The sequence below is a fragment of the Pseudophryne corroboree genome, chromosome 1 (assembly GCF_028390025.1).
Source record: "Pseudophryne corroboree isolate aPseCor3 chromosome 1, aPseCor3.hap2, whole genome shotgun sequence".
NCBI classification, from domain to species: domain Eukaryota; kingdom Metazoa; phylum Chordata; class Amphibia; order Anura; family Myobatrachidae; genus Pseudophryne; species Pseudophryne corroboree.
Window position 1 is genome coordinate 274,504,789 of NC_086444.1, and position 14,138 is coordinate 274,518,926.

The window sequence follows — 14,138 nt, forward strand, 5'->3', positions numbered from 1 at the left end:
GCGAAAAATCCGATCGCTTCGGCGATCGCAAGAAGATTGACACGAAGAGGGCGTTTATGGGTGGCAACTGACCGTTTCTAGGGAGTGTCCGAAAAAACGCAGGAGGAACCCAGCATTTTGTGGCAGGATTCGTGACGTCAGCACCGGCCCCGATCATCGCAGTGCAAGTCCTGGGCTGTGCAGAGACTGCACATGCGATCACACACCTGCACAGCAAATTCCCACTCTCCCTGTATGCGGCGACTCTGGATCCAAATCTTATTGAATACACCCCTATGTCTGATAAAAATTGTTCTTTCACATATTTGAATTCAGAATTTAAAACTGCACTAGAGTCAATAATCAGTTTTCTTGTGAAAAAAAAAAATCAGGTTGCATTTTTGCTTGATTGGCATACACCTAATCAAATCTCCATGCAGCTTTGTGTGTATTATTTACAGTGTAGCTGTGTAAATGTCAACTATGAGAGTCGTGGTCTCATTTCCAGTGCTGATGTAGGAGTTCTGGCTAAGATGTGTTAGTTTGAAGCCTCTGACGTCTGCAAAATGCATAGATCACATTACACACAGTACTACAGACTAATGTACCATTATATAAAAAGGATTTTAATCAAAGTAAAAAAATGCAAAAGTACAAAACATATATATATAAAAAAGAAACATAGGCAAATTACATTATAGCTTCTTTTCCCTAACCTACAGCATAAATAATACATACATTAAGATACAATTTCTACTGTTATTATGCAATCTCAGTATGTAGTAATTACTGTACACCTTTATGTTATTTCTATGTTCTGTTTCTCAGAATATAGAGGAATAAAAATTCACAGTGTTTCACGTTGTCTCTCACACCTCATCATACTAAATTTCTAGGATGTTAAGTTGACAAAAGCACATAATGCATATTGGAAGATTAGTGCAATCTCCTATATTTGTATCACTTTGTAAACAGAACAGGTATTTTCTGCCCAATGTTCCGCCAAGGATGTAATCATCAGATCACATGACCTGATATATGTCTTATTTTCCCTTTTGAAGATGAAAGCTCAGATGTTTTATACAAGTTCCTCTCTCCAGTCACGCATGAAGGATGAGCCTTGGAAACATGTCTAATTTACATGTCTAATTACTTCCTCATACTACCTTGTATCTGTGACATGGATCGCTCCATAATTATAGGTCTCTGTAAAGTAAAAAGTGAAAGTTTTATTTATTAGTTCAAAAGAAGACAGTAGAAGAAGCCAAATAAGTGTAGTATGAATGAATATGAATAGCAATCAGGTGTTAATGTGTCAGTACCCTAATTGAAAGAGTTTTCAAATCATGTTTATGGCAGCTACAGTCATTATAATTCTCTATGATTAATAGTTGCTAATTGATGCAAGAAATGTCTACTGCAGTATTTTACGTAGAAACATATTACTGACAGATGGTCTGTACTGGTCACCATTTCCCCGCAGCAGTAATAACAGGAGAAACCCTTGTTAATAACAATGTGTTGACTGCAAATACAAAGAGGAGAACATATATGTGTCCAGCAGCACAGATGTTATATAGGTAATGTCTTTTCTGGGGCCCAAAGCTCAAACAGTTTCTGCAATTACTACTCCAAAGCCCAGGGGCTTAACTAGCAGGGCCCAGGGATATCTCCTGTACTGGGCAATAGTGATCCATTTATGGTTTCAGTTCCACTGTGATGCCTGTTTTAGTATTTTTAAGGCTCATCACAACAGAACAGAAAGACCCAGCAGGGCCCCAACACTCATGTGTCAACCCCTACACAGGCTCAGTGCAACATGGATGGGCATCCCTACCCCCCCCCCCCCCCCCCCCAACTGCTGGTACCTATAGAAGCCACATGGGCTGCAGTGCCAACAGTGGCCACCAGGGGATTTGCAGTGGGCATTAGTGAGCAGGACATGTCAAGTGATTAATGCATAGTACTGTAGTTTACAAGCAAGATTGACAGAGGTTCAGCAATGAGCATTACTATGTCTACTTGTGCTTTCTGGTCACCAAGAGTATTCCTAAACTCTGCTAAATTCAGTAATCACATAAAGTGTAGACCATATCAGCGCACCTGAGAACAGTGCAGCTACAGGAGTAGTGGCAGGTGACACTTCCAATATCACCCAAATGACAAAGAACAAAAACAACTCTTACAGCGATGTGCGCAATAAACATCTCTCGGTTCCTCCGCTGACAGTAAAACCAATGTGTGTCCTGCAAGCACTTGGAGAAATCCCTCACTGCTAGATTCTTCTGTATATATTGTATAAAGAGTGACACACCTCATACATACCGTATCTGGCCACATTGAATACTCAAATATGATAAAGGTATAATATACTGAAAATGCGTTAAGTGGTGTGAGACTAGTGAGGTCGCCATCAGTAACTGCAGAGGACGATTACAGCAGGAAATCACCTTCCGCACTTGGTAAACCCCAGGACTGCGCCTTGTGGTGGAGTGACATGTCCTGTATATTTGGGTTCCTGGTAAGCGTTATATAAACACATTGTCATCATTTGTGATATGCTCTATTATTACTGACTATTTGTAAGTGCAACATTTGCATTAAATATTACAGCTATTTAATACAGTGTTGCACTAGGTTCTCTATGCTTTGTTATGATACCCACTGGAATATTTGATGCTGTTTCTAAGAAGTGGAGGAAAAGATATAATGTAGTTTAAGCGTTGGTGGATGAACCAAGAGACATTTATTGTACACAGCGCTGTACGAGTTGTTTTGTTTTCTGCTAAATTCAGACATCACCTCTTATGGAAATGCTTAGATTATTCATAAAACATAATCAAGCTATACAGGCATACAGTATATAATCAAGCTATTTGCTCACTTTCTCTCTGTAGGAGTTTCCCAGGTCAGTCCTTAGTCTACTCAGGTCATCCATGCTGCCACCATGGTACAATCTATTATCTGTCCGCAGTTCCCTTACTCTCCCTTGCAAATTGTGCAGAATCTTTAAGGCACTGGAGTCATGCTGTGACACGGGCCCATTGAGTGATGGCGTAGAGGCTGAGCGTAGATGGGAGTTTTCTCTCCTTTCCTGTCATAATGAAAACAAGAGGATTTTGTTTATCACACTGAATAATCCATTCCTCGTAATGCATCCGGGGACACTGCTAGACCGAGAGGGATGGAAGCAGGCTCTAAATAATTAACTATATCTAGAACAAAGCTCTGCCCTCGCTAAGTCCTCCCACCTCCACCGTACCTCCGATCGTCAGAGTCCCCCAGATTGGATGCAAGAGGAATTATAATATGTAACTGTTATGAAATAATAAGAATTTACTTACCGATAATTCTATTTCTCGGAGTCCGTAGTGGATGCTGGGGTTCCTGAAAGGACCATGGGGAATAGCGGCTCCGCAGGAGACAGGGCACAAAAGTAAAGCTTTCCGATCAGGTGGTGTGCACTGGCTCCTCCCCCTATGACCCTCCTCCAAGCCAGTTAGGTACTGTGCCCGGACGAGCGTACACAATAAGGGAGGAATTTTGAATCCCGGGTAAGACTCATACCAGCCACACCAATCACACCGTACAACTTGTGATCTAAACCCAGTTAACAGTATGATAACAGCGGAGCCTCTGAAAAGATGGCTCACAACAATAATAACCCGATTTTTGTAACTATGTACAAGTATTGCAGATAATCCGCACTTGGGATGGGCGCCCAGCATCCACTACGGACTCCGAGAAATAGAATTATCGGTAAGTAAATTCTTATTTTCTCTATCGTCCTAGTGGATGCTGGGGTTCCTGAAAGGACCATGGGGATTATACCAAAGCTCCCAAACGGGCGGGAGAGTGCGGATGACTCTGCAGCACCGAATGAGAGAACTCCAGGTCCTCCTTAGCCAGGGTATCAAATTTGTAGAATTTAGCAAACGTGTTTGCCCCTGACCAAGTAGCTGCTCGGCAAAGTTGTAAAGCCGAGACCCCTCGGGCAGCCGCCCAAGATGAGCCCACCTTCCTTGTGGAATGGGCATTTACATATTTTGGCTGTGGCAGGCCTGCCACAGAATGTGCAAGCTGAATTGTATTACACATCCAACTAGCAATAGTCTGCTTAGAAGCAAGAGCACCCAGTTTGTTGGGTGCATACAGGATAACAGCAAGTCAGTTTTCCTGACTCCAGCCGTCCTGGAACATATTTTCAGGGCCCTGACAACATCTAGCAACTTGGAGTCCTCCAAGTCCCTAGTAGGTGCAAGGCACCACAATAAGCTGGTTCAGGTGAAACACTGACACCACCTTAGGGAGAGAACTGGGGACGAGTCCGCAGCTCTGCCCTGTCCGAATGGACAAACAGATATGGGCTTTTTTGAGAAAAAACCACCAATTTGACACTCGCCTGGTCCAGGCCAGGGCCAAGAGCATGGTCACTTTTCATGTGAGATGCTTCAAATCCACAGATTTGACTGGTTTTAAACCAATGTGATTTGAGGAATCCCAGAACTACGTTGAGATCCCACAGTGCCACTGGAGGCACAAAAGGGGGTTGTATATGCAATACTCCCTTGACAAACTTCTGGACTTCAGGAACTGAAGCCAATTCTTTCTGGAAGAAAATCGACAGGGCCGAAATTTGAACCTTAATGGACCCCAATTTGAGGCCCATAGACACTCCTGTTTGCAGGAAATGCAGGAAACGACCGAGTTGAAATTTCTTTGTGGGGCCTTCCTGGCCTCACACCACGCAACATATTTTCGCCACATGTGGTGATAATGTTGTGCGGTCACCTCCTTTCTGGCTTTGACCAGGGTAGGAATGACCTCTTCCGGAATGCCTTTTTCCCTTAGGATCCGGCTTTCCACCGCCATGCCGACAAACGCAGCTGCGGTAAGTCTTGGAACAGACATGGTACTTGCTGAAGCAAGTCCCTTCTTAGCGGCAGAGGCCATAAGACCTCTGTAAGCATCTCTTGAAGTTCCGGGTACCAAGTCCTTCTTGGCCAATCCGGAGCCATGAGTATAGTTCTTACTCCTCTACGTCTTATAATTCTCAGCACCTTAGGTATGAGAAGCAGAGGAGGGAACACATACACCGACTGGTACACCCACGGTGTTACCAGAACGTCCACAGCTATTGCCTGAGGGTCTCTTGACCTGGCGCAATACCTGTCCCGTTTTTTTTTTTTTTTTTTTTGTTCAGACGGGACGCCATCATGTCCACCTTTGGTATTTCCCAACGGTTTACAATCATGTGGAAAAAACTTCCCGATGAAGTTTCCACTCTCCCGGGTGCAGGTCGTGCCTGCTGAGGAAGTCTGCTTCCCAGTTTCCATTCCCGGGATGAAACACTGCTGACAGTGCTATCACATGATTTTCCGCCCAGCGAAAAGTCCTTGCAGTTTTTGCCATTGCCCTCCTGCTTCTTGTGTCGCCCTGTCTGTTTACGTGGGCGACTGCCGTGATGTTTTTCCCACTGGATCAATACCGGCTGACCTTGAAGCAGAGGTCTTGCTAAGCTTAGAGCATTATAAATTTACCCTTAGCTCCAGTATATTTATGTGGAGAAAAGTCTCCAGACTTGATCACACTCCCTGGAAATTTTTTCCTTGTGTGACTGCTCCCCAGCCTCTCGGGCTGGGCTCCGTGGTCACCAGCATCCAATCCTGAATGCCGAATCTGCGGCCCTCTAGAAGATGAGCACTCTATAACCACCACAGGAGAGACACCCTTGTCCTTGGATATAGGGTTATCCGCTGATGCATCTGAAGATGCGATCCGGACCATTTGTCCAGCAGATCCCACTGAAAAGTTCTTGCGTGAAATCTGCCGAATGGAATTGCTTCGTAGGAAGCCACCATTTTTACCAGGACCCTTGTGCAATGATGCACTGTTTTTAGGAGGTTCCTGACTAGCTCGGATAACTCCCTGGCTTTCTCTTCCGGGAGAAACACCTTTTTCTGGACTGTGTCCAGAATCATCCCTAGGCACAGCAGACGTGTCGTCGGGATCAGCTGCGATTTTGGAATATTTAGAATCCACCCGTGCTGTTGTAGCAGTATCCGAGATAGTGCTACTCCGACCTCCAACTGTTCCCTGGACTATGCCCTTATCAGGAGATCGTCCAAGTAAGGGATAATTAAGACGCCTTTTCTTCGAAGAAGAATCATCATTTCGGCCATTACCTTGGTAAAGACCCGGGGTGCCGTGGACAATCCAAACGGCAGCGTCTGAAACTGATAGTGACAGTTCTGCACCACGAACCTGAGGTACCCTTAGTGAGAAGGGCAAATTTGGGACATAGAGGTAAGCATCCCTGATGTCCCGGGACACTATATAGTCCCCTTCTTCCTGGTTCGTTATCACTGCTCTGAGTGACTCCATCTTGATTTGAACCTTTGTAAGTGTTCAAAATTTTTTTTAGAATAAGTCTCACCTAGCCTTCTGGCTTCAGTACCACAATATAGTGTGGAATAATACCCCTTTTCTTGTAGTAGGAGGGGTAATTTAATTATCACCTGCTGGGAATACAGCTTGTGAATTTTTTCCCATACTGCCTCCTTGTCGGAGGGAGACCTTGGTAAAGCAGACTTCAGGAGCCTGCGAAGGGGAAACGTCTCGACATTCCAATCTGTACCCCTGGGATACTACTTGTAGGATCCAGGGGTCCTGTACGGTCTCAGCGCCATGCTGAGAACTTGTCAGAAGCGGTGGAACGCTTCTGTTCCTGGGAATGGGCTGCCTGCTGCAGTCTTCTTCCCTTTCCTCTATCCCTGGGCAGATATGATCTTATAGGGACGAAAGGACTGAGGCTGAAAAGACGGTGTCTTTTTCTGCAGAGATGTGACTTAGGGTAAAAACGGCGGATTTTCCAGCAGTTGCCGTGGCCACCAGGTCCGATGGACCGACCCCAAATAACTCCTCTTCCTTTATACGGCAATACACCTTTGTGCCGTTTGGAATCTGCATCACCTGACCACTGTCGTGTCCATAACATCTTCTGGCAGATATGGACATCGCATTTACTCTTGATGCCAGAGTGCAAATATCCCTCTGTGCATCTCGCATATATAGAAATGCATCCTTTAAATGCTCTATAGTCAATAAAATACTGTCCCTGTCAAGGGTATCAATATTTTTAGTCAGGGAATCCGACCAAGCCACCCCAGCTCTGCACATCCAGGCTGAGGCGATCGCTGGTCGCAGTATAACACCAGTATGTGTGTATATACTTTTTATGATATTTTCCAGCCTCCTGTCAGCTGGTCCTTGAGGACGGCCCTATCTATAGACGGTACCGCCACTTGTTTTGATAAGCGTGTGAGCGCCTTATCCACCCTAAGGGGTGTTTCCCAACGCGCCCTAACTTCTGGCGGGAAAGGGTATACCGCCCATAATTTTCTATCGGGGGGAACCCACGCATCATCACACACTTTATTTAATTTATCTGATTCAGGAAAAACTACGGTAGTTTTTTCACATCCCACATAATACCCTCTTTTGTGGTACTTGTAGTATCAGAAATATGTAACACCTCCTTCATTGCCTTTAACGTGTGGCCCTAATAAGGAATACGTTTGTTTATTCACCGTCGACACTGGATTCAGTGTCCCTGTCTGTGTCTGTGTCGACCGACTAAAGTAAACGGGCGTTTTAAAACCCCTGACGGTGTTTTTGAGACGTCTGGACCGGTACTAATTGTTTGTCGGCCGTCTCATGTCGTCAACCGACCTTGCAGCGTGTTGACATTATCACGTAATTCCCTAAATAAGCCATCCATTCCGGTGTCGACTCCCTAGAGAGTGACATCACCATTACAGGCAATTGCTCCGCCTCCTCACCAACATCGTCCTCATACATGTCGACACACACGTACCGACACACAGCACACACACAGGGAATGCTCTGATAGAGGACAGGACCCACTAGCCCTTTGGAGAGACAGAGGGAGAGTTTACCAGCACACACCAAAAACGCTATAATTATATAGGGACAACCTTATATAAGTGTTTTCCCTTATAGCATCTTTTTTATATATTTCTAACGCCAAATTAGTGCCCCCCCTCTCTGTTTTAACCCTGTTTCTGTAGTGCAGTGCAGGGGAGAGCCTGGGAGCCTTCCCTCCAGCCTTTCTGTGAGGGAAAATGGCGCTGTGTGCTGAGGAGATAGGCCCCGCCCCTTTTTCGGCGGCCTCGTCTCCCGCTCTTAACGGATTCTGGCAGGGGTTAAATATCTCCATATAGCCTCCGGAGGCTATATGTGAGGTATTTTTAGCCAAAATAGGTATTCATTTGCCTCCCAGGGCGCCCCCCTCCCAGCGCCCTGCACCCTCAGTGACTGCCGTGTGAAGTGTGCTGAGAGGAAAATGGCGCACAGCTGCAGTGCTGTGCGCTACCTTTAGAAGACTGAGGAGTCTTCTGCCGCCGATTCTGGACCTCTTCTTACTTCAGCATCTGCAAGGGGGCCGGCGGCAAGGCTCCGGTGACCATCCAGGCTGTACCTGTGATCGTCCCTCTGGAGCTGATGTCCAGTAGCCAAGAAGCCAATCCATCCTGCACGCAGGTGAGTTCACTTCTTCTCCCCTAAGTCCCTCGTTGCAGTGATCCTGTTGCCAGCAGGACTCACTGTAAAATAAAAAACCTAAGCTAAACTTTTCTAAGCAGCTCTTTAGGAGAGCCACCTAGATTGCACCCTTCTCGGCCGGGCACAAAAATCTAACTGGCTTGGAGGAGGGTCATAGGAGGAGGAGCCAGTGCACACCACCTGATCGGAAAGCTTTACTTTTGTGCCCTGTCTCCTGCGGAGCCGCTATTCCCCATGGTCCTTTCAGGAACCCCAGCATCCACTAGGACGATAGAGAAATCTGATTACTATATTGGATGTATTGTTTCCTACCCTCCAGTCTAATTGCAGAACTGCTTCTCTTACACTGCTATATAGGAAAGTGTTATTTTAAGTACAGTGTACAACACCCGTCTGCTACAATCATGGCTAGGGGGCCACTGGTGATATATCACTATTCTATTATTCTCTATTTTAAGTACTACCGTGTATAGGAGATCCCTCCTACCATTAGCGGGGCACTGATAAACAATCAATACAGTGTATAATGGGTACTATAAAGGATGGGGAAGCTACTAGGCTGATACAATCAGTAAGGGGGGGGGGGGGCACTCATATCCACTTTTGTTAAAATGTGATGTTTCCTTGTGTTCCTATGCTATATAGGGTGTATTGTTGCCTACCCTCCAGTCTTCAATGCAGGACTGCTTCCAGTACACTGCTATATATGTTGTATTCAAGGGCGTACCTACCATAGGTACAGGCAGTGCAGCTGCTATGGGGCCCAGACCTGAGAGGGGCCACCTTCCCTGTCACAGTTACATGTGTTATATACAAGGGTGTACTGTAGCTACCATAGGTGCAGGAAATGCAGCTGCTATGGGGCCCAGAGCTGAGAGGGGCCCACCTTTCCTGTCACAGTTACATGTGTTATATACAAGGGTGTACTGTAGCTACCATAGGTGCAGGCAGTGCTGTTGCTATGGGGCCCAGAGCTGAGAGTGGCCCACCTTTCCTGTTACAGTTACATGTGTTATATACAAGGGTGTACTGTAGCTACCATAGGTGCAGGCAGTGCAGCTGCTATGGGGCCCAGAGCTGAGAGGGGCCCATCTTCCCTGTCAAAGTTACATGTGTTACTGTATATACATTTTTCGCCATTGGGTGGTACGTAGGGGTCCTTTCAAACTTTTCCCTTGGAGCCTGCAATATATCTAGGTATGCCCCTGGACATGCTCATTGTAGTGTGGTATAAAATGACCTGAAGGGCATTATGATGTTATATAATATGAACCGGGGCTCTGTAATGAGGCACAATATGAACAGGGAGCACTATATATAATAATGTGAATTGAGGGTACTGTAGGGTGAACTTATTCACTACTACGATTCATAAAATAAACTAGGGCACTACTATGGGGCATAACATTAAATAATGCTCTGCTATGGTTCAGAAAATTAACTACAGTACTGTTGGACACTATTATAAGCATAAAATTAACAACTGCTGCAGAGAAGAGTCTCTCTAGAAGCATTGGGACAGGGGCCCTTCAAAATGTTGCTATGGAGGCTACATAGTTCTGGCTACGCACCTGGTAATATTGTTTTAATACTCTCCAGGACCACTTCCCTTACACTGCTAGATCGGACGTATTGCTTCCTACTCACCAGTCTTCACTGCAAGACTGCTATCCTATCACAACTATGTAGAATAAGATTACTTCCCTTTCATTGCAGGGCCGTTTCTAGCCAATTTGGCTCCCAGTGCGAGATTTCAAAATGCGCCCCCCCCCCCCCCCATTGCTATAAAAAAAAAAAGCGCCCCCCCCCCCCCCCCCCCATAGCTATGAAAAGAAAAAGCATGCGCGCGCACCCGACAAGGGGCCGTGACCTGATTAAAATGGGTGTGGTCTCATTAAAGTGGGCGTGGCCTCATCTGATATCATCACGGCCACCACAGGGGAATAAAAAAAAAAAAAATCAAAAGTCCCCATTTTACACATTACAGCAGGCAAGTGTCCCCATTTTACACAGTACGGCAGGCAGGTCCCCCCCCATTTTACACAGTACGGGAGGCACGTGTCCCCATTTTACACAGTACGGCAGGCAAGTGTCCCCATTTTACACAGTACGGCAGGCAAGTGTCCCCATTTTACACAGTATGGCAGGCACGTGTCCCCATTTTACACAGTACGGCAGGCACGTGTCCCCATTTTACACAGTACGGCAGGCAGGTCCCCCCCCCATTTTACACAGTACGGCAGGCAGGTGTCCCCATTTTACACAGTGCGGCAGGCAGGTGTCCCCATTTTACACAGTACGGCAGGCAAGTGTCCCCATTTAACACAGTATGGCAGGCAAGTGTCCCCATTTTACACAGTGCAGCAGGCAAGTGTCCCCATTTTACACAGTACGGCAGGCAGGTGTCCCCAAATTTTATACAGTACGGCAGGCAGGTGTCTCCATTTTACACAGTGCGGCAGGCAGGTGTCCCCATTTTAAACAGCGCGGCAGGCAGGTGTCCCCATTTTACACAGCGCGGCAGGCAAGTGTCCCCATTTTACACAGTGCGGCAGGCAGGTGTCCGCATTTTACACAGTGCGGCAGGCAGGTGTCAAGTGGGGGGGAAGGAAGGGAGAGAGAGAGACTACTTCCATAGAAGATGTTCCCGCTCTTCGGGTCGGGCCGCCTCACCTCCCTCGCGCCGGCCGCCTCCTCCTTCCAGGCTTGTCTGCTCCTCCTCCCTCTTGAGTACTCCTGCTCAGGGGGCGGGGTTTTGCGGAATGCAGCTCTTTCAGTGCCGTTCTTTCAGAGCAGCTCTTTCAGTGCAACGGCTCTTTCAGTGCCGTTGCGTGTCCTTATGTCCCCCTCCTCCCTCTTCCCGAGCACTCCTGCTCGGGGGGCGGAGTTTCGTGAAATGACGCGTTTGCGTCGTGACGTCACGACGCAATCGCGTCATTTCACGAAACTCCGCCCCCCGAGCAGGAGTGCTCGGGAAGAGGGAGGAGGGGGACATAAGGACACGCAACGGCACTGAAAGAGCGCTATATAAATAGAATGACTGATAACTATTCTATGTACTGTAGCACAGAATTACACTATATGGCAGACTAATCCCCATTACGTGTGGGAGAGGGCTGCTGTTTGTTTGCATGGTCTGTGTGCCTGGATAGCTTTCACTTATCTGGGAGTAAATGTAATAGCCTGAAAACTGCAGTTCCCGGTGAGTCTGCTCCGTGCCTTAAAGTAGCTTTCATTTAAATGACAAAACCAACCTGAAAGCTACTTTAGTACCAACTATTCACCTTCTGTCATTTTCCAACACTTGCCTGTAAAATAACTGAGAATCTGATTGGTTGGTACTTTACCTGTCTGGCTATAGTGTCCTTTGAAAAATATTTGAATAATATTTGCACTACAGATATAGCCATGCTCATCTTTCTGCATGGTGTGCCGGGCTGTGACTATTCGCAGCCGGCAATCGCTCCTCGTCAGATGAGCATGGCTACATCTGTATATCCTATATATGGAAGGCCAGTACTACTATTAAAAGACTCAGGGCAATGATGTATGGACAATGTACCATGCTTACCAATGACAGTCTGCGAACAGCTGCTCCAACCCTCTCTGAGTTCCTGTAACTCTCTGAGGCTTTGCTCCTGGATAAACTCCTACAGGAAACAATACACATCTGTCACATTTATCATTTATGGAAAACTCCAGTAACGTTTATCACACTATTCCAAGCATTCGTTTTCTATAAAATTAAGTGTTATTCACTACAGGATTAGTGAGGTCCATTGCTAAAATATATAAATGATCCTTATTATAACAATCAAGTTAACAACATCGGGTCTAACAAATCTATCAGTTTCCCCCTAATGTGACAGATCAGGGCGCAGTCCCTCTGCATTGGTTAGTTGTGGAAAGGCCTCCTGACCGGCTATTCATGTTGGAGCAGCTCAGTGGTGCTCGGGTGTGGTATGTAAGGTCGACAGTGTTTGTGCGACCACCATTGGTCGACAGTAAGTAGGTCGACAGGGATGCTAGGTCGACATGGCCTTTAGGTCGACAGGTCAAAAGGTCGACATGAGTTTTTGCATTTTTTTGGGTGTCGTTTTCTCCGTACAGTGACCGGGAACCCCAATTAGTGCACTGTGTCCCCTCACATGGCTCACTTCGCTTGCCATACTTTGGGCAAGGTGCCTCGCTGCGCTCGACACAGGTTACCGTTCCCAATCGTAGTCCACGTGGATCGTAAAGTATGAAAATAGTTTAAATAAAAAGGATTTTAGAAAAAAATAAGATTTTACTTACCGATAAATCTATTTCTCGTAGTCCGTAGTGGATGCTGGGACTCCGTAAGGACCATGGGGAATAGCGGCTCCGCAGGAGACAGGGCACAAAATAAAAGCTTGAGATATCAGGTGGTGTGCACTGGCTCCTCCCCCTATGACCCTCCTCCAAGCCAGTTAGGATACTGTGCCCGGACGAGCGTACATAATAAGGAAGGATATTGAATCCCGGGTAAGACTCATACCAGCCACACCAATCACACCGTACAACTCGTGATCTGAACCGAGTTAACAGTATGATAAATTTAAAGGAGCCTCTGAAAGGATGGCTCAACAATAATAACCCAAATTTTTTGTAACAATAACTATATACAAGTATTGCAGACAATCCGCACTAGGGATGGGCGCCCAGCATCCACTACGGACTACGAGAAATAGATTTATCGGTAAGTAAAATCTTATTTTCTCTAACGTCCTAAGTGGATGCTGGGACTCCGTAAGGACCATGGGGATTATACCAAAGCTCCCAAACGGGCGGGAGAGTGCGGATGACTCTGCAGCACCGAATGAGAGAACTCCAGGTCCTCCTCAGCCAGGGTATCAAATTTGTAGAATTTAGCAAACGTGTTTGCCCCTGACCAAGTAGCTGCTCGGCAAAGTTGTAAAGCCGAGACCCCTCGGGCAGCCGCCCAAGATGAGCCCACTTTCCTTGTGGAATGGGCTTTTACTGATTTTGGCTGTGGCAATCCTGCCACGGAATGTGCAAGCTGAATTGTACTACAAATCCAACGAGCAATCGTCTGCTTTGAAGCAGGAGCACCCAGCTTGTTGGGTGCATACAGGATAAACAGCGAGTCAGTTTTCCTGACTCCAGCCGTCCTGGAAACATATATTTTCAAGGCCCTGACAACGTCCAGCAACTTAGAGTCCTCTAAGTCCCTAGTAGCCGCAGGTACCACAATAGGTTGGTTCATGTGAAAAGCAGAAACCACCTTAGGTAGAAATTGAGGACGAGTCCTCAATTCCGCCCTGTCAGAATGAAAATTTAGGTAAGGGCTTTTACATGATAAAGCCGCCAATTCTGACACACGCCTAGCTGAAGCCAAGGCCAACAGCATCGACACCTTCCACGTGAGATATTTTAAATCTACCGTAGACAATGGTTCAAACCAGTGTGATTTTAGAAATCTCAACACAACATTGAGATCCCAAGGTGCCACTGGAGGCACAAAAGGAGGCTGTATGTGCAGCACCCCTTTCACAAATGTCTGAACTTCAGGTACTGAAGCCAGTTCTTTCTGG

General features: G+C 46.4%; 1 protein-coding gene across 1 annotated transcript in view; it reads right to left on the bottom strand.

Annotated features, from left to right (window-relative positions):
- Window positions 1–629: 629 nt before the first annotated feature.
- LOC135064304 (trichohyalin-like) overlaps window positions 630–14,138 on the bottom strand; it is a 242,588-nt gene continuing 229,079 nt past the window's right edge. The window contains exons 26-28 of the mRNA XM_063964273.1: window positions 12,134–12,212; window positions 2,864–3,073; window positions 630–1,185 (exon numbers count right to left, since the gene is read on the bottom strand). Of these exons, the coding sequence (XP_063820343.1) occupies window positions 1,129–1,185; window positions 2,864–3,073; window positions 12,134–12,212 (346 nt within the window). The 3' untranslated portion in view covers window positions 630–1,128. The remainder of the gene's footprint in view (window positions 1,186–2,863; window positions 3,074–12,133; window positions 12,213–14,138) is intronic.